The 24,079-nt window shown below is 31.8% G+C and overlaps 1 protein-coding gene across 2 annotated transcripts in view; it reads right to left on the reverse strand.

Moving 5' to 3' along the window:
- Positions 1-24,079, reverse strand: part of LOC143349532 (rap1 GTPase-activating protein 1) — a 164,248-nt gene that overhangs the window by 131,215 nt on the left and 8,954 nt on the right. The window contains exon 1 of one of the 2 annotated variants that reach the window (XM_076780870.1): positions 9,572-9,910. The exons of the other annotated variant lie outside the window; for it this stretch is intronic. Coding sequence (XP_076636985.1) covers positions 9,572-9,612 — 41 coding nt within the window. The 5' untranslated portion in view covers positions 9,613-9,910. Of the gene's footprint in view, positions 1-9,571; positions 9,911-24,079 lie in introns of those variants that run through there. 2 annotated transcript variants of the gene reach the window in all.

A 24,079-nucleotide genomic window follows, 5' to 3' on the forward strand; every position in this document is an offset into this window, starting at 1 on the left:
TTTTCATACTTCGCGATGATTATTATACGTACGCTCCCCGAATGGATGCTTAACAACATGGTGTGTACAATGTTACAGGAGTTTGCGATTCAACGAAAAAAAATTGCTGTAATTTAACAAAAATATAACAGAATTTTAATAAACTAAAACATAAATTAAATATAGTTATTTCATTTATTATTTACATTTTATTCCCTTCGTTTCTAACGAAAATAAACTTGCTGTAATTTAACAAAAATATAAGACAATTTAAATATATGAAACATAATTTAAAAATAGATATTGAATTTATTATTTTCATTTTATTCCCCTCATTTCTAACGAAAATAAACTTGCTGTAATTTAACAAAAATATAAGACAATTTAAATATATGAAACATAATTTAAAAATAGATATTGAATTTATTATTTTCGTTTTATTCCCTCAATTTCTATGCTCTTTTACTTAATTGTGTACAATATGACTTTGTAGTATTGTAATTAAAGAATTGAAACTAAATTTTGAAAAATAAACTTGCTGTAATTTAACAAAAATATAACAGAATTTTAATAAAAGGAAATATAATTTAAAAATAGATATTGAATTTATTGTTTTCATTTTATTCCCTTCATTTCTAACGAAAATAAACTTGCTGTAATTTAACAAAAATATAAGACAATTTAAATATATGAAACATAATTTAAAAATAGATATTGAATTTATTATTTTCATTTTATTCCCTTCATTTCTATGCTCTTTTACTTAATTGTGTACAGTATAATTTTGTAGTATTGTAATTAAAGAATTGAAACTAAATTTTGAAAAATAAACTTGCTGTAATTTAACAAAAATATAACAGAATTTAAATAAACGGAAATATAATTTAAAAATAGCTATTTCATTTATTATTTTCATTTTATTCCCTTCATTTCTATGTTCTTTTATTTAATTGTGTTTAATGTAACAGTCAGGAGTTTGTAACTGAAGAATTGTACAAAAATTGACGAAAATAAACTTGCTGTAATTTAACAAAAATATAACAGAATTTGAATTCAGTAAAATATAATTTAAAAATAGATATTTAATTTATGATTTCCATTTTATTCCCTCCATTTCTATGCTCATTTTTTTAATTGTGTGTAATGTAACAATCAGGAGTTTGTAGCTGGAGAATTGTTAAAAAATTAACGAAAATGAACTTGCTGTAATTTAACAAAAATATAACAGAATTTAAATAAACTGAAACATAATTTAAAAATAGTTATTTCATTATTTATTCTCCTTTCTATTTCCCTGATTTCTATCCTCTTTTACTTAATTGTATACAATATAATTTTGCAGTATTATAATTAAAGAATTGAAAAGAAATTTGCTATAATTTAACAAAAATTTGACAGAATTTAAATGAACCAAAATACGATTTAAAAATAGTTATATCACCCACATTTAATTGTGTACAATCAGGAGTTTAAAATCGAAGAATAGTAAAAAAATAAATTTGCTATAATTAAACAAAAATTTGACAGAATTTAAGTGAACCAAAATACGATTAAAAAATAGTTAAATCTCCCTCACTTAATTGTGTACAATCAGGAGCCTATAATCGAAGAATATTAAAAAAATTTTGAAAAATAAATTTGCTATAATTTAACAAAAATTTGACAGAATTTAAATGAAATAAAATACGATTTAAAAATAGTTATTTCATTATTTATCCTCCTTTCTATTCCCCTCATTTCTATCCCCTTTTACTTAATTGTATACAATATAATTTTCTAGTATTGTAATTAAAGAATTGAAAAGAAATTTTGAAAAATAAATTTGCTGTAATTAAACAAAAATTTAACAGAATTCAAGTGAAGTGAAACATAATTTAAAAACAGTTATTTCACTTATTATTTCCATTCTATTCCCCTCATTTCTATCCTCTTTTACTTAATTGTACACAATATAATTTTGCAGTATTGTAATTAAAGAATAGTACAAAAATTTTTAAAAATAAACTTGCTATAATTAAACAAAAATTTAACAGAATTCAAGTGAAGTGAAACATAATTTAAAAACAGTTATTTCACTTATTATTTCCATTCTTTGCCTCTAATTTCTATCTTCTATTGTTTAATTGTTCCAGCCAGTTGCTTGAGACACCCTATAGACTCGAATCTCATCTTTCTACGTTTCCAACAGCATTGCTACTGACAATTTAATTGATGCAATCGAAACTACCGCTCGAACCACGCCAGACAATTACACATTCATTCATTATAAGAACAGCTTTAATGCAGTTGCATCGCCTAGTTGTGAATCGATCTATTTCAATAAAATCTGCCTCGTGGATTCTTGCTAAGAGCATCGATCGATCAAGAGGCCTTATGCAATTTCGTGATAAAAGATTGCTCGACAGTCTTTCAGAAGATTGATTAAACGGTGCTCGAAGGTTTCTTTAAATTAGAACTTCGAGCAAATTAAAAGACGATTTTTTAAAACACAAATTTCTTAACAAACCTCGGAAATATATCTTTTTCTCATTAAATAAAAACATACGAATGAGCTCTAAGTGTACTTTTTCTGAATAAAAGTGCAATTAAACCGTGCACCTTTTTGCAAACGGAAAAAAAACACTTGATTACGCTTTTTAACTGAGAGAAAGGCGCTGGAGAAAGTATTGCATATTTGGAGTGTCGATGATTTCGAATTCTGTTTAGTAAATATTCGTTTTCTCGAAAGATCATTGAAGTTTTGGATTTTATTCGATACGATGCTGCCCACCAGGATGTCGCGATCGAATTTGCAAGTCCGTGATCGTCGAACGAGCGGAACATGTCCGCAAAACCGCGCTCTAAAAGCCAGCGACCACTTTATTGAAAAGCCAGTGCAACAAAGTGCTCATCGAGAAGCGAAAATTTTTACGCAACGATGCTCGCGTCCGATTCGAGAACACGTTTCTGGACAAAAGAATGCACGCAACAATGCAGCATGACGCCAGAAAACGCAAATTATATTATTATGCAAATTCCCTGTCGATAGAAACAATTTACCAACGGAGAGACTCTATTTTTGTCATTTAGTCATTTTGTTTGGAAATAATAAATACGATATTTTACTTGAAAAGAAAGTGAATCCATAATCTGAAATACGGATTTTATTTTAAAATAGAAAAGAATTGATATTAGAAAGAGATTCAATCTTTTTTTAATATTCGAATATACATAGAATATTTATATTAAGTAAGAAATATTCTTCTTTAAATATAAAGGAAATATTTATTTCATGTTACGAGAAGAATATGTTTTTCAGAATATTAAATGAATCTTTATGTAATATTAGAAGTAGAATATTTTTTTTAAATGTACAGATAATATTTATTTTATATTATGAAAAGAATATTTTTTTCTTATTATAAAATTAATTTTTATTTAATATTAGAAATAGAATGTTCCCCTGGGAACAATTTTAATGGGGGATTCTAGAGGCTAGAATAAGACGAAAATGAAGAATACCAATTTGTTGATGGAGGATTCGTTAAAAAGTTATTAACAATTAAATTCAAAAATTTCAAATCATACTAAAAAAATTATATTTAGTTACAAGGGTCAATTACAAGCATTTTTGGTGAATAGACATACCCTCGAAATCCTACCCACTTTCGAGAAAAAAATTCGAGTAGGTATTTAAATTTTTAGACGAAATTAAAAAATTTCAAATCATACTAAAAAAATTATATTTAGTTACAAGGGTCAATTACAAGTATTTTTGGTGAATAGACATACCCTCGAATTCCTACCCAATTTCGAGAAAAAAATTCGAGAAGGTATTGAAATTTTTATACGAAATTAAAAAATTTCAAATCATATTAAAAAAATTATATTTAGTTACAAGGGTCAATTACAAGCATTTTTGGTGAATAGACATACCCTCGAAATCCTACCCAATTTCGAGAAAAAAATTCGAGAAGGTATTGAAATTTTTAGGCGAAATTTAAAAATTTCAAATCATACTAAAAAAATTATATTTAGTTACAAGGGTCAATTACAAGCATTTTTGGTGAATAGACATACCCTCGAATTCCTACCCAATTTCGAGAAAAAAATTCGAGAAGTTATTGAAATTTTTTGGCAAAAAACAAATTTTTCAAATCGTTCTGAAAAAATTATATTTAGTTACAAGGGTCAATTACAAGAATTTTTGGTCATTAGACATACCCCCGAATTCCTACGCACTTTCGAGAAAAAAATTCTTTACCGAAACTATAATGTGCAACCAGAAATGGTTCCTCAAAATTTCATGCAAATCTTTAAAATGCCATAACTTCTGAACGGATTGACCGATTTTAATGTTTAAAAAAGCAAACTACGCATATTTTAGTGAAGAATACGTAGAAATTTTAAAAATATTCGAATAGCTGATTTTTCAGTCCGTAAAATGAAAAAAACTCCATAAAAGTGGTCCAATTTTCAAATTACCATAACTCCTACTATAGTGAATATATTTCAATGAAATTTTGGGGGGAAGTAGAGCTCATAGGTATCTATAAAAAAGTTCTAAACAAGTTTTTCATAGCGCGTCAAACAAAGTTACTAAAAATGAAAAACGAATTCTTAAGAAAAATCGACAGGGGGTAGGTGCCTAAATTTTTCAGCAAAAAAAAATTTTCCAAATCGTTCTAAAAAAAATATTTTTGTCTGCAGGGGTCAATTACAATCATTTTTGGTCATTACACATACCCTCGAAATCCTACCCATTTTTTAGAAAAAAATTCGAGAATGTGTGAAATTTTTCGACGAAATTAAAAAATTTCAAATCATACTAAAAAAAATATATTTAGTTACAGGGGTCAATTACAATCATTTTTGGTCATTACACATACCCTCGAAATCCTACCCATTTTCGAGAAAAAAAATTCGAGAATGTGTGAAATTTTTCGACAAAATTAAAAAATTTCTAATCGTTCTAAAAAAATTATTTCTGGCTACTGGGGTTAATTACAATCATTTTTGGTCATTACACCTATCCTCAAAATCCTACCCATTTTCTAGAAAAAAATTCGGGAAGGTGTGAAATTTTTCGACAAAATTAAAAAATTTCTAATCGTTCTAAAAAAATTATTTCTGGCTACTGGGGTCAATTACAATCATTTTTGGTCATTACACCTATCCTCGAAATCCTACACACTTTCGAGAAAAAAATTCGAGAAGATGTCTAAATTTTTCGACGGAAAAAAAAAATTTCAAATCGTTTTGGAAAAATTATTTTCGGTTGTGGGGGTCAATTACAATCATTTTTGAGATTTATTTTTAGCTGTGTCTACGAGTCAACTGTAATTGTTAATGTTAATTTTTATTGCTCTGTAATTTAATGCGGTTTCAAAGACACGCTGCATGACGCGAGTGCTCTCGTTCCTGGTGTTCGGAAAAATTTCACCGAGTGAAACCTTGTGACGCCTCTCTGCCTTCCTGTTCGAGCTTCGACGACCTCGTTAGATCAATTTGCCAACGTTTTGCACCCACAAGCCGCCCATTATTGCAACGTGGATAAATTGACGGTGTGGGTCGCGACAGATAAACAGGAAATTAGAAACGTATCCGCGCGATTTGTCGCTTCGGTTGTCCCATTGACTCCCATCGGAAAATTACCAGCCCATTATATTCAAATTATCGGGAAAACGCTTTATAATTCATTAACACAGAATGTCAAACAATAATAAAAATTCTAAACAAATTTACTCGACTGGATTTTTGCAAATTTATTTAAATTAGAGATTGCAATATCGGTAAGTCAGTTTACCAGTCGATAAAAAGTACCTTGAAACATTTACCGACGATTCGGTTCTTTTTTACCGATAATCGAATTGATGAATGTCGGTAAATTATAGACAAATTGACGATATCTAGTAACTTTTTGCAGTAAATTATGCTGTAATGTATATTTCTCCGAGTATCTATCGTTTTAATTTTGTTGATACAAATAAATACACCGTAATTCTGACATTAAAAGTAAGTAGACGAATACTTGGAACTGGAAGGAGGCAATTGCTGTTTAAACATTTACCGACGATTCGATTCTTTTTTACCGATAATCGAATTGATGAATGTCGGTAAATTATCGACAAATTGACGATATCTAGTTACTTTTTGCAGTAAATTATGCTGTAATGTATATTTCTCCGAGTATCTATCGTTTTAATTTTGTTGGTACAAATAAATACACCGTAATTCTGACATTAAAAGTAAGTAGACGAATACTTGGAACTGGAAGGAGGCAATTGCTGTTTAAACATTTACCGACGATTCGGTTCTTTTTTACCGATAATCGAATTGATGAATGTCGGTAAATTATCGACAAATTGACGATACCTGGTAACTTTTTGCAGTAAATTATGCTGTAATGTATATTTCTTCGAGTATCTATCGTTTTAATTTTGTTGGTACAAATAAATACACCGTAATTCTGGCATTAAAAGTAAGTAGACGAATGCTTGGGACTGTAAAGAGGCAATTGCTGTTTAAATAGCGTGTGCACGTTTTAAATTTGTCGGATTTAAGGTTACCTGGGACGAGTAGGAACCCTTGACGAAACGGAGTCTCAGCTCGTTCTAATTTCGTCTTAAATTTTATCTACCTTAAGCGCGCTCGAGAACCGTCATTATATTCAAAGTGGAAAAGAATATCGGTCTTGTTCTGGGAGCGTGTTCATTAGTATTCTGGCCGATGCATTTCTAGTGGTCGACTGTAAGACGAGTAAAATGGGCCCCCCAATCATAATTTCATTTCAGATGCAAATACCCGGTCTGTTCTTAAAAGCACGAGAAAAAAAGAAGAAAAGAATAACGTTGGAAATTATGGCACTGAAGTATCGCGGCCGTTTCTGCTCGTCTACTTAATTGCTCGAAGGTTAAGTAAATCACATTTCGCGCGAACCTGGCAACCATAAAACCCCAGGCGGATTTCGTATCAGAGGAACAGTGAAAATGATAGAGTAAGGTGAACATTTTCTTACTTAGTTTAACGCAAATAGATATCGTCTTGTTAAAAAAAATTGAGTCTCGTTACGGGATAAAATATTACAGTGTTTTAATAAATTTCTGTGATAAGAATCAATGATATACCGTGTTGTTATTCGAATTATAAAACGAGTAACTGTAATTACACTCAACTGTTTGTTTCTAATGATTTATATCGGGTATGTGTATCAATTTTTACTAAATTCTCGAGATTTTCTTTATTTTGATTTGGAGTTCTGTGTGTTTACATGGTCACATAAATTTGTTGATATCAGTTTTCACCAATTTTTCAAAGGATGTACTGCAATTTAAATATTCGAAACATTGCTCGAGGAGCAGTATAAACGAAACGACCACGATTAATATTTTCTTTTCAAGTAACAAACAGATGAAAAATATTAAAGAAGACAACTTGGAATAGTGGAAACCGTAACACTTTTTCAACGAAGCTCTGTACTATCACTAATTTTGACTATTTCTCGTCGAAAAAATTTGTGAATGTTATTGAAAGGGTGACAAATATATATAAAAAAAGTCCAAGCAAGAAGTCGCATAGTATCTTCAAAAAAAAATGCCAAAGAAAGAAACAATATAAAACAGACATAAAAAACGTATGAGGCTTTATAGTACCACTAATTTTGACTATTTCTCGTCGAAAAAATTTGTGAATACTACTGAAAGGGTGATAAGTATATATAAAAAAAAGCCAAGCAAAAAGTCGCATAGTATCTTCAAAAAAAAATGCCAAAGAAAGAAACAGTATAAAACGGACTTAAAAATCGTACGAGGCTGTGTACTATCACTAATTTTGACTATTTCTGGCTGTAAAAATTTGTAAATACTACTGAAAGGGTGAGAAATATATATTAAAAAAGGTAAAGCAAAAAGTCGCATAGTATCTTCAAAAAAAAATGCCAAAGAAAGAAACAAAATAAAACAGACTTAAAAAACGTACGAGGCTGTGTATTATCACTAATTCTGACTATTTCTCGTTACAAAAATTTGTAAATACAACTGAAAGGGTGACTAATATATACAAAAAATATCCAAGCAAAAAGTCGCATAGTATCTTCAAAAAAAAATGCCAAAGAAAGAAACAAAATAAAATAGACTTAAAAATCGTACGAGGCTGTGTATTATCACTAATTTTGACTATTTCTCGTTACAAAAATTTGTAAATACAACTGAAAGGGTGACTAATATATACAAAAAATATCCAAGCAAAAAGTCGCACAGTATCTTCAAAAAAAAATGCCAAAGAAGAAAAGATAAGTTTCCCCCAATTTTTCAAAGAATGCACCGCAATTTAAATGTTCGAAAAATCGCTCGAGGAGCAGTATAAACAAAACGATCGCGATTAATATTATTTTCTCTCCAAGTAACAAAGAGACAACGTATGTGGTGTGTCTGAAGCGAACAGTGTCACTGGAAAAGCGACGTGTCGCGAATGAAAACGATAGATCGCGGCTGGACGACCGCTACGGCGTCGAATGCGTTCGAAATTCGTAATGCGTTAATGAATTTAAAGTCTGCCTCTATTCTTATGTATCATAATGTCGCGATACGTCCACCGGGATCAATTAAAGCATGTAAAATGGACGAGGAGTGGGCGTAGTTGATGTCACGTCTCGAGCAAACTTTCCGAGGGATTTCGAATTCAATCTAGATCGACTATACGTCGTCTTTATTAGCATAAAATAATTACTTGCACGCGCAGATGAACGTTACTGCGTACCCTGATTAACCAGAAACCAACAATTTTTCTTCAGAAGTTACCTAGCCAAATGTTTCGTTGAAAAATTATTTACCTCACGAAAGATCAAGAAAAATTACAAAATTAATTTAATAATTGAGAGAAGGTATTTATTGTATATTTTTTGTGGGTGATTATGGTTGAGCAATATTAGAGTGCAAGATAAATAATTCTAGATAGTATAGAAGAAATTTTTCCATGAAATAATTGTTTACTCCAAAAGAAAGGTAAATAATTGGAGTAAAAATTAAATTTAATAATTAGAAGATATTTGTGTTATGTTTGGATACTGTTTTAGTTGATGATTATTTATGTGTGGTCAACGTTAGAATCAGAGCACAATAAATAATTCAAGATGCTCGATAAGCACGATCAAAGACACGAGGGTCGTTTCATAGCAAATCGATTGATCGACGATGTCAGGGATTTCATACGAGCTGACATACGTTTCAGGTAAAAATAGATCTCATTATCTGTACAATGCAATAAATATTCATTTATAAAAAAAACACCAAAGCAATTTAAAAATATTATTTCAGCTCGAATTTTATCACTTGACCCCAATAAAACGATACAAGATTCGAGATTCGTCGCTATCAAAAATTCTGGACTCCGAATGACGAATAGAAATTTGTTTTAGAAGTGTGGGAATTGATTTCAAAATAATGGATACAAGAATTTATTGGATGGAAAATGATTGTCCGGCGATTAGCTAACGAGAGACGCGTTTAGACGGTGGATGGAGATGTCGTAGACGTTGTTTTGCATCAGGATTTAAAATTAGCCGCGCGTTAAAGCGTGAAACGGATTTGAGACGCCACGTGCGGCAACAACTCACCCGGTGTCCCCGATGTAATCCAGCATTCGTATCTTCAGCATCTCCGGTCGAGATCACGCGCGACGTTTAAAGAGAACCGCGATGGCGTTTGGTCGACGAGGAACGGGAAGGTGGCCAATATCGGATCACTCTGATCGAACGGTACCACGTCCCCGAAGCCTCGAATCGAAAACGATCGCACGTGACTCGAGGGACTGCGGAGGATCTCTCGATCGCGTTCTTATCCACTTGAAATCCTTCGCGACTTTCCAAGGAGCCCGCGAAATCTCATTTTACACACACTGCACTCGAACGTTCCACGATTAATTTGAAATTGCGATGATTAATCGTTGCACAGACGCACTTTTCATTTTTGCACTGATAAACCTCCTTTGACACTTAAATTTCTGTGGAAGAATATAAAAGATAGTGATTTGGAACGTTTTGGGAGCTCGATGATAAGTAGAATGTGTGATATCGAGGATTAGAATTGTTATTTTAGAACGTTGATAGTTTTTTTTAACTAAATATGGAGAAGAATATTCGGTTGTTGGTTTTTATTATTGAGGTTTAACCCTTTGATTTAATTACAGATTATTTCTCAAAGGTTTACTGTTTAATTTCATATAATTTCTGTTGCCACAGTGAATTCCAATATGGCGGTGTTTTTGGGTTCAAATCAGTTCGAAACTGAACGAACACGTTGCTTTTTAAGAATTTAGAATTCGAAGTTGTATCGTATTAATGCAATGTTTATGAATAATAACCTCGTTGTTAATTTTGCAAATTTAATCACTTGATGGACGATTTAATTTTAAATGATTGTTCAAACTTATACTATTGTATTTAATTCGAAATAATTGTTCAAATCTGTACTATTTAATTAGAAATAATTTTTCAAAGGTATACTATTTAATTACAGATAATTTTTCAAAGGTTTACTGTTTAATTTCATATAATTTCTGTTGCCACAGTGAATTCCAATATGGCGGTGTTTTTGGGTTGAAATCAGTTCGAAACTGAACGAACACGTTGCTTTATAAGAATTTAGAATTCAAAGTTATATTGTACTATTTAATGCAATGTTTATGAATAATAATCTCGTTATTAATTTTGCAAATTTAATCACTTGATGGACGATTTAATTCCTAATGATTGTTCGAAATTTTACTATTGTATTTAATTCGAAATAATTGTTCAAATCTGTACTATTTAATTAGATATAATTTTTCAAACGTTTACTATTTAATTCCAAATAATTTCTGTTGCCACAGTGAATTCCAATATGGCGGCAGTCGAAGATTGAAATCGATTCCAATATGGCGGCGTTCATGAGTTGAAATCAGTTCGAAACTGAACGAACACGTTGCTTTATAAGAATTTATAATTCAAAGTTGTATCGTACTATTTAATGCAATGTTTATGAATAATAATCTCGTTATCAATTTTGCAAATTTAATCACTTGATGGACGATTTAATTCCTAATGATTGTTCGAAATTTTACTATTGTATTTAATTCGAAATAATTGTTCAAATCTGTACTATTTAATTAGAAATAATTTTTCAAAGATATACTATTTAATTACAGATAATTTGTCAAATGTATATTATTGTATTTAATTCTAAATAATTTGTCAAATGTATATTATTGTATTTAATTCTAAATAATTGTTCAAACCTATATTATTGTATTTAATTCGAAATAATTGTTCAAACCTGTTCCATTTAATTAGAAATAATTTTTCAAACGTTTACTATTTAATTCCAAATAATTTCTGTTCCCACAGTGAATTCCAATATGGCGACAGTCGAAGATTGAAATCGAATCCAATATGGCGGCGTTCACAGATCGAAATCAGTTCCAAAACTGAACGAACACGTTGCTTTATAAGAATTTAGAATTCGAAGTTGTATCGTACTATTTAATGCAATGTTTATGAATAATAAAATTTCACATCAACTGAATTAATCAATCTCAAATATATTATAAAATTTCAGAGCTTGAAACTAAAATTTTAGATCAATTTAAATAACATCAAGAACTTATGACTCGTCATATAAAGGAGTTAATTTTGTTAATCTCGAATGAAGTGTTTTTAAATTTGAAGAAACTCGTAATTCACATTGGACCACCGATAACTCGTCACAAAGCCAGAGTCTGGATCATTTAAAGGCGGAGGAATCTTTAAAGCTCGAGTGCAGGATTTCTATTGGAACGTTTAACGAATGATCCACTTAAAGAAATCGATCGAACCGGGGCATGATTTATGCGAAAACGTTCCGTGAGCCGCGACTCGAAGACATTTCAATTACGTTATCGGTGCACAGAAGCGGATGCACCGGGACACCCGACGACTGTGCACCTTCGTCCATTGAAAATTTCCACGAGACCGTGTACCCTTCTGTTTATCTGTTAACGAATGATCTGCTACGAACGAATCGAACGACAAAAAGACGCTGGCGATTTATGTGTACCGGCGTTACGCGAAACTTCGTCCCTGGAGACGTTTCAATTACGTTATCGGCGACTCAAGGCGATCGGGGTGAATTTAAATTTCCCTCGTCCTTGCGTCGCTCGCGAATATCAATCAAAAATCGCAGAAACCTCGCCGTGAACTTGTTTTATCCAAATTAAAGTTTTATTTCCTTCGTTTTCGAATTAAGGAATCAATTTCAAGGGACATTTATTATAGAATTCTACGGTGGATAGGGAAGCTTTTATTTGCAAATATTTTGGCCAATTGATGGGGGATTATTTATAGTTACCAAAGCCACAACAAATGTTTTATTCATTACAAAAAAAGAGTACACGATTGGAATGGAAATTAATTTAATAATCAGCGAGAAAAATAAAATTCTACTGAGATAGGGGATCTTTTATTTGCAAATATTTTGGCCAATTGATAAGGGATTATTTATAGTTACCAAAGCCACAACAAATGTTTTGTGAAAGGATTATTCATTACAAAAAAAGAGTACACGATTGGAGTGGAAATTAATTTAATAATCAGTGAGAAAAATAAAATTCTACTGAGATAGGGGATCTTTTATTTGCAAATATTTTGGCCAATTGATGGGGCATTATTTATAGTTACCAAAGCCACAACAAATGTTTTATTCATTACAAAAAAAGAGTACACGATTGGAGTGGAAATTAATTTAATAATCAGTGAGAAAAATAAAATTCTACTGAGATAGGGGATCTTTTATTTGCAAATATTTTGGCAAATTGATGGGGCATTATTTATAGTTACCAAAGCCACAACAAATGTTTTGTAAAAAAATTATTACAAAATACAGTACATGATTGGAGTAGAAATTAATTTAATAATCAGTGAGAAAAATAAAATTCTACTGAAATAGGGGATCTTTTGTTTGCAAATATTTTGGCAAATTGATGAGGGATTATTTTCTCTTTTTTTATGTAAAGTTAACTAGTTTGTTGTGACCCATAGAATCTCGTAAGGCGGATGCAAAGCTAATTGCGCATGAATTCTTATCGTTCTCAAGTTTTCCTTCTCTTAACGATCATGGGAGTGGTCTAAATAAGTGATAACACACTCGATATCAAATCTGGGCTGCAGAGCGGATGTTTAACAGTTTCTCAGTACAATTTCTTCAGAATTGCGAAAAACAGACGCCATTATCGTTATTTATACAGCAATGTTAATATTCCAACTGTAAACAGACACGAACATTGTATAATAAAAACAATTTAAGGTTTCGCAAATTGTACTGTTTTGATTAAATTTAAATGCCCCCAATTACATATACGAAACGATTTCAATTAAAATTTATGTTTTCACCGATTGTACTGTTTTAATTAAATTTAAATGCCCCCAAATTACATGTACAGAATAATTTTATTTCTTGTTTGCAATATTCGAAGAAATGCATTCATAATAACTATTATTTTCATTAATACAATTTATTTATACACCAATATTAATACTCCAACTGTAAACAAAAATTCTTCTGACAATGTATAATAAAGAGAATTTAAGATTTCACCGAATGTACTGTTTCAATCAAAATTAAATGTCCCCAAATTACATATACAAAATAATTTTATTCCTAATTTGTAATATTCAAAGAAATGCATTCATAATGACTATTATTTTCATTAATACAATTTATTTATACACCAATATTAATACTCCAACTGTAAACAAAAATTCTTCTGACAATGTATAATAAAGAGAATTTAAGATTTCACCGAATGTACTGTTTCGATCAAAATTAAACGTCCCCAAATTACACATACGAAATGATTTGAATATGATTTTGCAACATTAAAATAATGAATCTATCCATCGAAAGTATGTCAACGAGCAAACGAAGAAAAAGTAATCAATTTCACAAAGGCTAAAAGACAATCTCTGGTATTCAATTGCAAACGCATGTAAAGAAACTTTCTACAAAAAAATGTCGTATAATTAATCGTAGAGATAAGTAGACAGCTCAGTAGCTAATGTTGTGTAGATAACGGAGTAATTAACGACTGGCAAGCCTGCACACGAGAGCAAAGTCGCGGTCCACGTTTTCGATATATTAAAAATTCATTTAATCGCGAAACACGTTGGAAATTCAATTTTGTCGGAAATGCATTTTACGATATTTCACGCTAATTACCTTTCTTACGAGTACGGTTTGTTGCAATGTGCGGTGCACGAGCGTTGTCCACCATGCTTTAATATATTTAATACTGCGCAGCTCGTACTACGTTCCGTTAAAATTTAATCAGTGCCTCGCTCGGTTTCCTTTAAGATGAGATTTATACAAGTTGCAACGTGTTCTCAATCTTCTTCCAGAAATGACAGAATCTTGATAAAAAGTTCCTCGGCTTTTCATTTTTCTACAGAAAACTCCAGTTACAAAAAAATATTAAAGAAGACTTGGAATAGTGGAGGCCGTAACACTTTTTCTCTGAGACTCTATACTATCACCAATTTTGACTATTTCCCGTTAGAAAAATTTATAAATACTACTCAAAGGGTGACAAATATTTGTAAAAATTACCAATGCAATAAGTTACATAGTTTGTTTATGAAAAAATATTAAAGAAGACGATTTGGAATAGTGGAAGACATAACAATTTTTCTCTGAGGCTCTCAGGCTCTATACTGTCACCAATTTTGACTATTTCTCGTCGAAAAAATTTATAAATACTACTGAAAGGGTGGCAAATATATACAAAAATCACCAATGCAAGAAGTTTCATAGTTTGTTTATAAAAAAATATTAAAGAAGACGATTTAGAACAGTGGAAGCTATAACACTTTTTCTCTGAGGCTCTGTACTATCACCAATTTTGACTATTTCTCGTTAGAAAAATTTGTAAGTACAACTGATAGGGTGAGAAATATGTGTAAAAATCAGCAATGCAAGAAGTTTCATAGTTTGTTTATAAAAAAATATTAAAGAAGGCGACTTGGAACAGTGGAAGCTATAACACTTTTTCTCTGAGGCTCTGAGGCTCTATACTATCACCAATTTTGACTATTTCTCGTTCTAAAAATTTGTAAATACTACTGAAAAGGTGACAAATATATACAAAAATTGCCAATGGAACAAGTTACATAGTTTGTTTATAAAAAAATATTAAAGGAGACGATTTGGAACAGTGGAAGCTATAACACTTTTTCTCTGAGGCTCTGAGGCTCTATACTATCACCAATTTTGACTATTTCTCGTTCTAAAAATTTATAAATACTACTGAAAAGGTGACAAATATATACAAAAATTGCCAATGGAACAAATTACATAGTTTGTTTATAAAAAAATATTAAAGAAGATTTGTAATAGTGGAAGCCATAACAATTTTTGTCTGAGACTCTGAGGCTGTGTACTATCACCAATTTTGACTATTTCTCCCCATAAAAATTTGTAAATACTACTGAAAGGGTGGCAAATATATATAAAAAAAAACCGAAGCAAGAAGTCGCACAGTATCTCCACAAAAAAATGCCAAACAAACCAAAACAAAACGTACACAAAAAACGTACAAGGCTGTGTATTATCTCTAATTTTGACTATTTCTCGTCGAAAAAATTTGTGAATGTTACTGAAAGGGTGACAAATATATATAAAAAAAACCCAAACAAGAAGTCGCACAGTATCTCCACAAAAAAATGCCAAACAAACCAAAACAAAACGTACACAAAAAACGTACAAGGCTGTGTACTATCACCAATTTTGACTATTTCTCCTCATAAAAATTTGTAAATACAACTGAAAGGGTGATAAATATATATAAAAATCACCAATGCCCCAAGTCGCCTAATTTCTCTACAAAAAAATACCCAAATAATTAACCCTCAAAATTGATCCCATTACTCGTTTGGAAGTCTCTCGAGGCACCTAACCGAGATATCAGCGCATAGTTTAAGAGTTAAGTTACGTTATGCAATTAGGCGTAGCCTAGTAGTCGCGTTGCAGCGGTTTTTGTCGAGTATTCTAACGAAAGAAGACGTTCTTTCGCGGCGAGGCTCGTTATAGCGTTCGATCTAGGGGGTGAGTTTACCGTTCAACCTGGCTGAGTTGCTCGTTACGCGTTTCGCCGAATCACGTATCCGCGATTACGCGTCCCAAGATACATCGAAGATCCCGTTATCGTTTGCGATCGATTAACTCCCCTGATGCATTTCTTCGTTGACGCAGCGAACCGAGCCGATCGCGGATACGGAAGGAACTTTCTTATTCTTGGCTTCCTTTTTCTGCGCTTCCAAGTCTGCCAGCCCAGTTGTTATAACGTCTGCTCGAGTCAGTCGAGCGGGTTCAAGGCTCTTTTTTTATTATAAAAGATCGAAACCTAAGTAGAAGTTTGTTGAATCGCTGAAGGTTCACTCTCACCCAATTAACAACACAGTTTATTAAATTTCTGTTGCCAAAGACCCTCTTGCGACAGCCTCGATTTCCATCGATTGAAAAGTCGCGATAAAGAAAAAGAAAATGACTCCAGAGTCGTTAGAAAGCACGTAATCGATTCTAAATCGCGAGTTGCACCTTGTAAATTAACTAACGCGCGGAGCCTTGGAATAATTACAGTTAGCAGCGCGGCGATTGCTCCTGGCGAAGTGACTCGTTATGGTAGGCGCGAAGTACGATTTTTCCAACAGATCTCGACGCTTGTAAATCCGTTCGGCTGTATCTCGTCGTTAAAAAGATTAACTCGATACGCTACATCGGTCGGCGCTAATTACTTGTCGTTCTAGCAATTACCAGCCAGAGGGAGATAACATTGTCAGCTGGCGAGCCGCTACAAAGCGGTTGTCCCAGCGTTTGCATAGACTACGAGTGAATCCACGCGTATCCACAGGTCCCCGTGGATCCTTATAGATCCCCATAGATCCGTCGACCCCACTGTTTCACTCTGCTTCGCGCTGAAAACTATCCAAGTGCTATCCAAAGGACTGGAGAACTTTCACGCGATGGCCGGAGAGATCGCGTCGCGTAATCGATCGACGATCGAGGATCGATGACGGAGAAGTCGTTTGTTCGTACGCCACACGCTACGCGACCTGACAACCGATCGAAATGCCGGAGGACTGTTTTAGTGGCTGCTCAATGCATCGCCACTGGCAGTCACTCCCTTCCCTCGATTTCCGACGTCGTTCTCTTTTCTCTTTCCCTCTCTTTCCCGCCGCCACCACCTCCGCGACCACCTCCAGCCTTCGCTCGGAGGCTCGCGAGGGACCTGAGGAGGGAACACTGTGCGAAACGCGCGTTGGTTCAGCTGTTTTCGAGCTCGAATTACGATTATCCGGGCGCGTTTGGGACCTACGCTCCACCCGGATAAGTGGATTATCTGTTCCGTGCGTTCTCGAGCGACCATTGCTTCGATTATTTTTGTACTTTACGTTGAAAAAGATAATTTGTTGGTTAAATTCGAAAGTGTCACGAAAATCGATCGATGACGAGTATAGTCGTCACAGAGTAAGTGTCTGTTAAAATATTGCATCAAAAAGATAGGTTTATTTTATAAAACTCGTGACAAAAAATCCTGGCACTTCTCCATGACGAGTATACTCGTCAAACACAGGTAATTGGTTAAATATGTCGACACACTTTCGTTGAATTAGATACTACTTTCGAGGGTGGCTATTAAACGGATTTGTTTGATTCGTATGGGTGTTGTGTGATACTGAAATGCAGTGTGTTTATATGTCCCTTACTAAAATAGTATTTTAGTGTTACATTTTTATGTGATTCATTGTTTTTAAATTATTGTTATCAATGAATAATATATTTCAATGTTTGATTCGTATATGTGTTGTATAATGCAGAAATGCAATGTGTAGACATAGTAAAATATTACTAAAATAATATTTTAGTGTTACATTTTTATGTAATTCATTGTTTTTAAATTATTATTATTATTAAAATAATACACTTCAATGTTTGATTCATATGTGTGTTGTATGATGAAGAAATGCAATGTGTTTTGCTAGAAAATATAGTAAAATATTACTAAAATAATATTTTAGTGTTACATTCCTATATAATTCATTGTTTCTAAATTATTATTATCAATGAATAATATATTTCAATGTTTGATTCGTATGGGTGTTGTATGATGCAGAAATGCAATATATCTTACTAGAAAATATAGTAAAATATTACTAAAATAATATTTTAGTGTTACATTTTCATGTAATTCATTATTTTTAAATTATTGTTATCAATGAATAATATATTTCAATGTTTGATTCGTATGTGTGTTGTATAATGCAGAAATGCAATGTGTAGACATAGTAAAATATTGCTAAAATAATATTTTAGTATTATGTACATTCCTATACATATACTGTAAAGGTAACCTGAATATGTATTTTAATTTTGAGGGTAGAAAAAGTATTTTTTATGCTATTTGAATGGTCTCAAAAATCATTGTAAATCATTATAAATATAGACTGAAGGCTACTTAAATATCTCCATTAATTTTGGGTTAAACAAAATATTTCTTACGCTATTTGAATGGTTTCAAAAATCATTGTAAATCATTATAAATATAGAGTGAAGGCTACTTAAATATCTCCATTAATTTTGGGGGTAGAAAAAATATTTCTTACGCTATTTGAATGGTTTCAAGAATCATAGTATTGTAAAAAATATTTATTTTTGAGTTTACAATGAACGAATAGTATAGAGAATATTTTTTGTACGCAATTAGAGATATTTAGATGGACCACCCTGAATTATAGAATGTTTCTTTCTTGGAATAAGGTGTAATTAGTTTAAAATCTCGTTTAGCTTTTACTCGAAGAAAGTAGTGCAATGTGTACCGATAGAAATTTTTCACTTCCGCATAAATAAATACAGAAAGCATAACAGCCGCCTTTCAAATGTATAATTTATGTTGGAAACTAGGAAAATAATTGGGATTTCAAAATTTCACAAATATTCTCTGATCTTTTTTTGATAACTAGATTAAGAAATTTCATTTCATATGTTCTATTTTTTTCTTTAAAGTACATTCTTATACAGGGTGTTCGACAACGGTGGGAAAAATTTTAATGGGGGATTCTAGAGGCCAGAATAAGTCGAAAATCAAAGATACTAATTTGTTCATTAAGGCTTCGTTAAAAAGTTGTAGAAACATTTCTGGCCATAAATTACATTTTCGATTAGGAATTTTTTTCTCGAAAGTGCGTAGGATTTCGGGATTATGTCTAATAACAAAAAATGATTGTAATTGATCCCTGCAACTGAAAATAATTTTTTCAGAACGATTTGAAATATTTTTTTTTCGTCGAAAAATTTAGGCACCTTCCAGAATTTTTTTCTCGAAAATGGGTAGGATTTCGGGAATATGCCTATTCACCAAAAATGATTGAAATTGACCCCTGTAACTAAATATAATTTTTTTAGAACGATTTGAAATTTTTTAATTTTGTCGAAAAATTCCACACCTTCTCGAATTTTTTTCTCGAAAAGGGATAAGAATTCAGGGATATGTCTATTCATAAAAAATGATTGTAATTGACCCCAGAAACCAAAAATAATTTTTTCAGAACGATTTGAAATATTTTTTTTTCGTCGAAAAATTTAAACACCTACCCGAATTTTTTTCTCGAAAATGGGTAGGATTTCGGGGGTACGTCTATTCACAAAAAATGATCAAAACTAACCCCTGCAACCGAAAGTAATTTTTCCAGAACGATTTGAAATTTTTTAATTTAATTTGTTAATAACTTTTTAACGAAACCTCAGTCAAGAAATTGATATTCTTGATTTTCGCCTTATTTTGGCCTCTAGAATCTCCCATTAAAATTTTTCCTAGGGATAACCAAATACCCTGTATGAGCAATTGAAAATTAATTTAACAGTGAATAAATTTTCTAAATAGCAAAGAAAATATTTTTTCTACCCCCAAAACTAAAATACATATTCAAGTAGCCTTTACAGTATATTTATATTACATATGTGTAACTGAAAATTAACTTAACAGTGACCAAATTTTCTAAATAACAAAGAAAATATTGTTTTTACCCCCAAAACTAAAATACATATTCAAGTAGCCTTTACAGTATATTTATATTACATATGTGCAACTGAAAATTAACTTAACAGTGAACAAATTTTCTAAATAGCAAAGAAAATATTTTTTCTACCCCCAAAATTAAAATACAAATTCAGGTAGCTTCCATTGCATATTTATATCATTTATATGCAATTAAAAATTAACTCAACAGTGAATAACATTTCTAAATACTCTAATTTTCTAAATTTTCTAAAGTTAATACCTAGAAACGTTAAAATAAATGAGATGCGCTGCAGATGAGTATGTTATACACTCCAGTTCCAGCAACCCCTTTCACTGTTCTTTCTCTATTGTCCTCCCTCGCAAAGCACCGCCTCCACCTTCACTTTCATTCTGAAGAGACGGTTCACGAGACGAGTAAAAGGATCGGCGTATGCAAACATAAAATACAGCACGGCTCACAACGCTACATATTTTCTACCGTATTATTTATACTTTTTCTTCGGCCAAGAAAACGCGGTAGTCTTCATTTAACCGTGAACGCCGGCGCCATTCTTTCTATTTACAGCTCTCGACTAGGGGAACGTGCAGTAAAAAATTTTATTACAATTTCTCCGTAGCTTTCGTCCATTTATATCATTTTCCCACGCACAATAAACCTGCTCTTCTACGCTTTTATTAACATTAATGTAAAAATCTAAATTCCGGGTCGAGAAGTATTTCCAAATGTAAATATCAGAGCACTGAAATATTATAAATTACTTGTTACTGCACTTCGATATGCAGTAACAAACTTTATTACAATTTTCTCCTCTTTTATTATAATTTTCGCGCGCTTTCGAACGACGCCATATTGGTTTTTCGAGTCACGTGACGACATTACAGCCTAACGAATATTTTTTCCCGCCAAAAGATAAAACCATCCTTAAAGAGAAATATACTATTGAAATTATTTAAAATAATCAAATTTTTTATAATAAAATACCAAATACAGTGCTGGATTAGTTATATATTTGAATATTTTTCCCCACCAAAAGATAAAACCATCCTTAAAGAGAAATATACTATTGAAATTATTTAATTTTTATAATAAAATACCAAATACAGTTCTGGATTAGTCATATATTTGAATATTTTTCCCGCCAAAAGATAAAACCATCCTTAAGGAGAAATGCACGATTGAAATTGTTTAAATTTTTGATCAAAGTTTTGATAATAAACGCAGTTGTGGTTTGGCTGTTGGTATATTTGTTTAGTAATAATTTATAGGGTGTATAGGGAATTTTTGGAAGGACGAGGCTCGCGTAATCGTGGTTTCGGTCGACGAAAAGAAGGGAATCGGAAGAAAACAAACTAACGGGCTCTCGTAACACACGCGCCAGGTTTCTTTCGTGATCCAAGTCGACGCAAACGAAGATACGAGTATTTGTTTGCAGTAGATTCCCTCGGGAAGCCATCCGGAGATAACGGCTCCAGGAAGTTTCCACTATTTAGCCGTGTACAGAATGTTTCTTTACTTCGTGGAGCGCAGATAAGGCAACCAGATTGTGGAAACTTCAGAAAATTACAATAGATCCTTTTCTGAAGCTTCTTGCAATCCGTACTTGTCACGCAAGGTTCGTTATTTGAATATCTTTTCCCGCCAAAAATTAAATTAGCGTTTTATTCGACATCTAAAGATAAATTGTGAATTTAGTGACGAAGGGAAGCCTAATAATAATTGTATAACACGCTAAAAATGGGGTGGACACCTTTTTTGTTTATTAAAATTTGTTATTTGAATATCTTTTCCCGCCAAAAATTAAATTATCGTTTTAGTCGACATTCTGAGACAAATTGTGAATTTACTGACGAAGGGAAGCTTAATAATAATTATATAACACGCTAAAAATGGGGTGGACACCTTTTTTGTTTATTAAAATTTGTTATTTGAATATCTTTTCCCGCCAAAAATTAAATTAGCGTTTTATTCGATGTTCTGAGAAAAATTGTGAATTTAGTGACGAAGGGAAGCCTAATAATAGTTATATAACACGCTAAAAATGGGGTGGATACCTTTTTTGTTTATTAAAATTTGTTATTTGAATACCTTTTCGCGCCAAAAATTAAATTAACATTTTAGAGACATTTAGAGAATAAATTGCGAATTTACTGACGAAAGGAAGCCTAATAATAATTATATAACACGCTAAAAATGGGGTGGATACCTTCTTTGTTTATTAAAATTTGTTATTTGAATACCTTTTCGCGCCAAAAATTAAATTATCGTTTTAGTCGACATTCTGAGACAAATTGTGAATTTAGTGACGAAGGGAAGCTTAATAATAATTATATAACACGCTAAAAATGGGGTGGACACCTTAATAATGGGGTGTTTTTTTTAAATTTTATTTAATTAATTATCTTTACGTTTAGAAATTAAATTTAATGGGAAGTTCGTGGCTATGGATACAATTATTCCCGCTAAAAAATAAAGTTGTAGCTAAGGGATGATAACGATTCGAGAAAGGGCGACGAATGATTGTAGGTTCGAAAGGGTTTCGCGGTTAAAATCGAACGAGCAACCCTTTCCAACGAAATAGAATCCTTTTGAATGATACAATTACACCAAGCAGGGGTAGTTTTAGGGTTCGAGTGTTGTGGGATGTGCATTTCAGGATAGGGGAGGTTCCAGACTAGCTGTATGGTGGTTCAAGAAATCTTTTTATGCATTTAAATTCTCAAATAAAATCTAAACGAAAGTTTATCAATTAAACTTTCATTTTTCACTCGTAAATAAAATTTACCTAACTCTAATTATATATTTAAAGATATTTATCGTGTTACTACCCCAAGATTGTTACAAATAAAATGTTACAAATAAAACTCTTGCAAGCAAAATCTAAACCAAATTTATTTCACGAATTAAACTTTCATTTGTATTTCGTAAATATAATTTGCCTAATTTTGATTGTATATTTGGAGACATTTATCGTGTTACTACCCCTGATATTACCACCACCCCCTGTTTTAAGAAATCTATAGATTTAGATTTACAAATAAAATGTAAACAAGAATTTACTTCATCGATTAAATTTTTATTCCTCATAAAATTTGCCTAATTCTAATTATCTATTTGAAGATATTTACCCCAATATTACCACCACCCCCTATCTTAATAAATCTACTAATGTATTTAAATTTACAAATAAAATATAAATGAGAATTTACTTCATCGATTAAATTTTTATTCCTCATAAAATTTGCCTAATTCTAATTATATATTTGAAGATATTTACCCCAATATTACCACCACCCCCTATCTTAATAAATCTACTAATGTATTTAAATTTACAAATAAAATATAAATGAGAATTTACTTCATCGATTAAATTTTTATTATAAAATTTGCCTAACACTGACTATATATTTCGAGATATTTATCGTGTTACTACCCCCGATTGTTACAAATAAAATGTAAATAGATATTATTTCACGAATGGAATTTTTCGTTCGTTATTTGTAAATAAACTATGCCTAACTCTGATTCTATATTTCGAGATATTTATCGTGTCACTACCCCCGGATGTTACTAGCATCCCCTGTCTCCCCTACATTCCGACTAGAATACCCAATTACTATGGCGCGTGTTGCTTTTTTCCGAGCAATCTCGCGCCATTGTGAGGACCAAAAACGGAATTATCTGTGATCCCTCCTGGTCGTCCGTTGTCTCGATCATTAATCACTGTCGCAAGCTGTAACTGCCCTCGAATCGTGTAGTCCGTCATGGTCATCAATTTTCGATGCAAAAGTCAACGGTTGCATAAACGCTGTGCAACGATACCGAATTCAAAAGGACATTTCTGCAAAATCTAACGAAAGCAATAGTCTACCCAAAAGAATCAATTTAATTGAAATTATAATTCACATTTAATAAAAATGTCCTTTCATTGCAATAGAAAACAATCAAACTTATTAATTTTCCTTTCGTAAAGGAAGTTTTCGTAATGAAAGCTCTAATTAAAATCCCCTCAGCGCCAACGACAATAGGTTCGATCGTCGATAA

The sequence above is a fragment of the Colletes latitarsis genome, chromosome 13, assembly GCF_051014445.1.
Source record: "Colletes latitarsis isolate SP2378_abdomen chromosome 13, iyColLati1, whole genome shotgun sequence".
Taxonomy (NCBI): domain Eukaryota; kingdom Metazoa; phylum Arthropoda; class Insecta; order Hymenoptera; family Colletidae; genus Colletes; species Colletes latitarsis.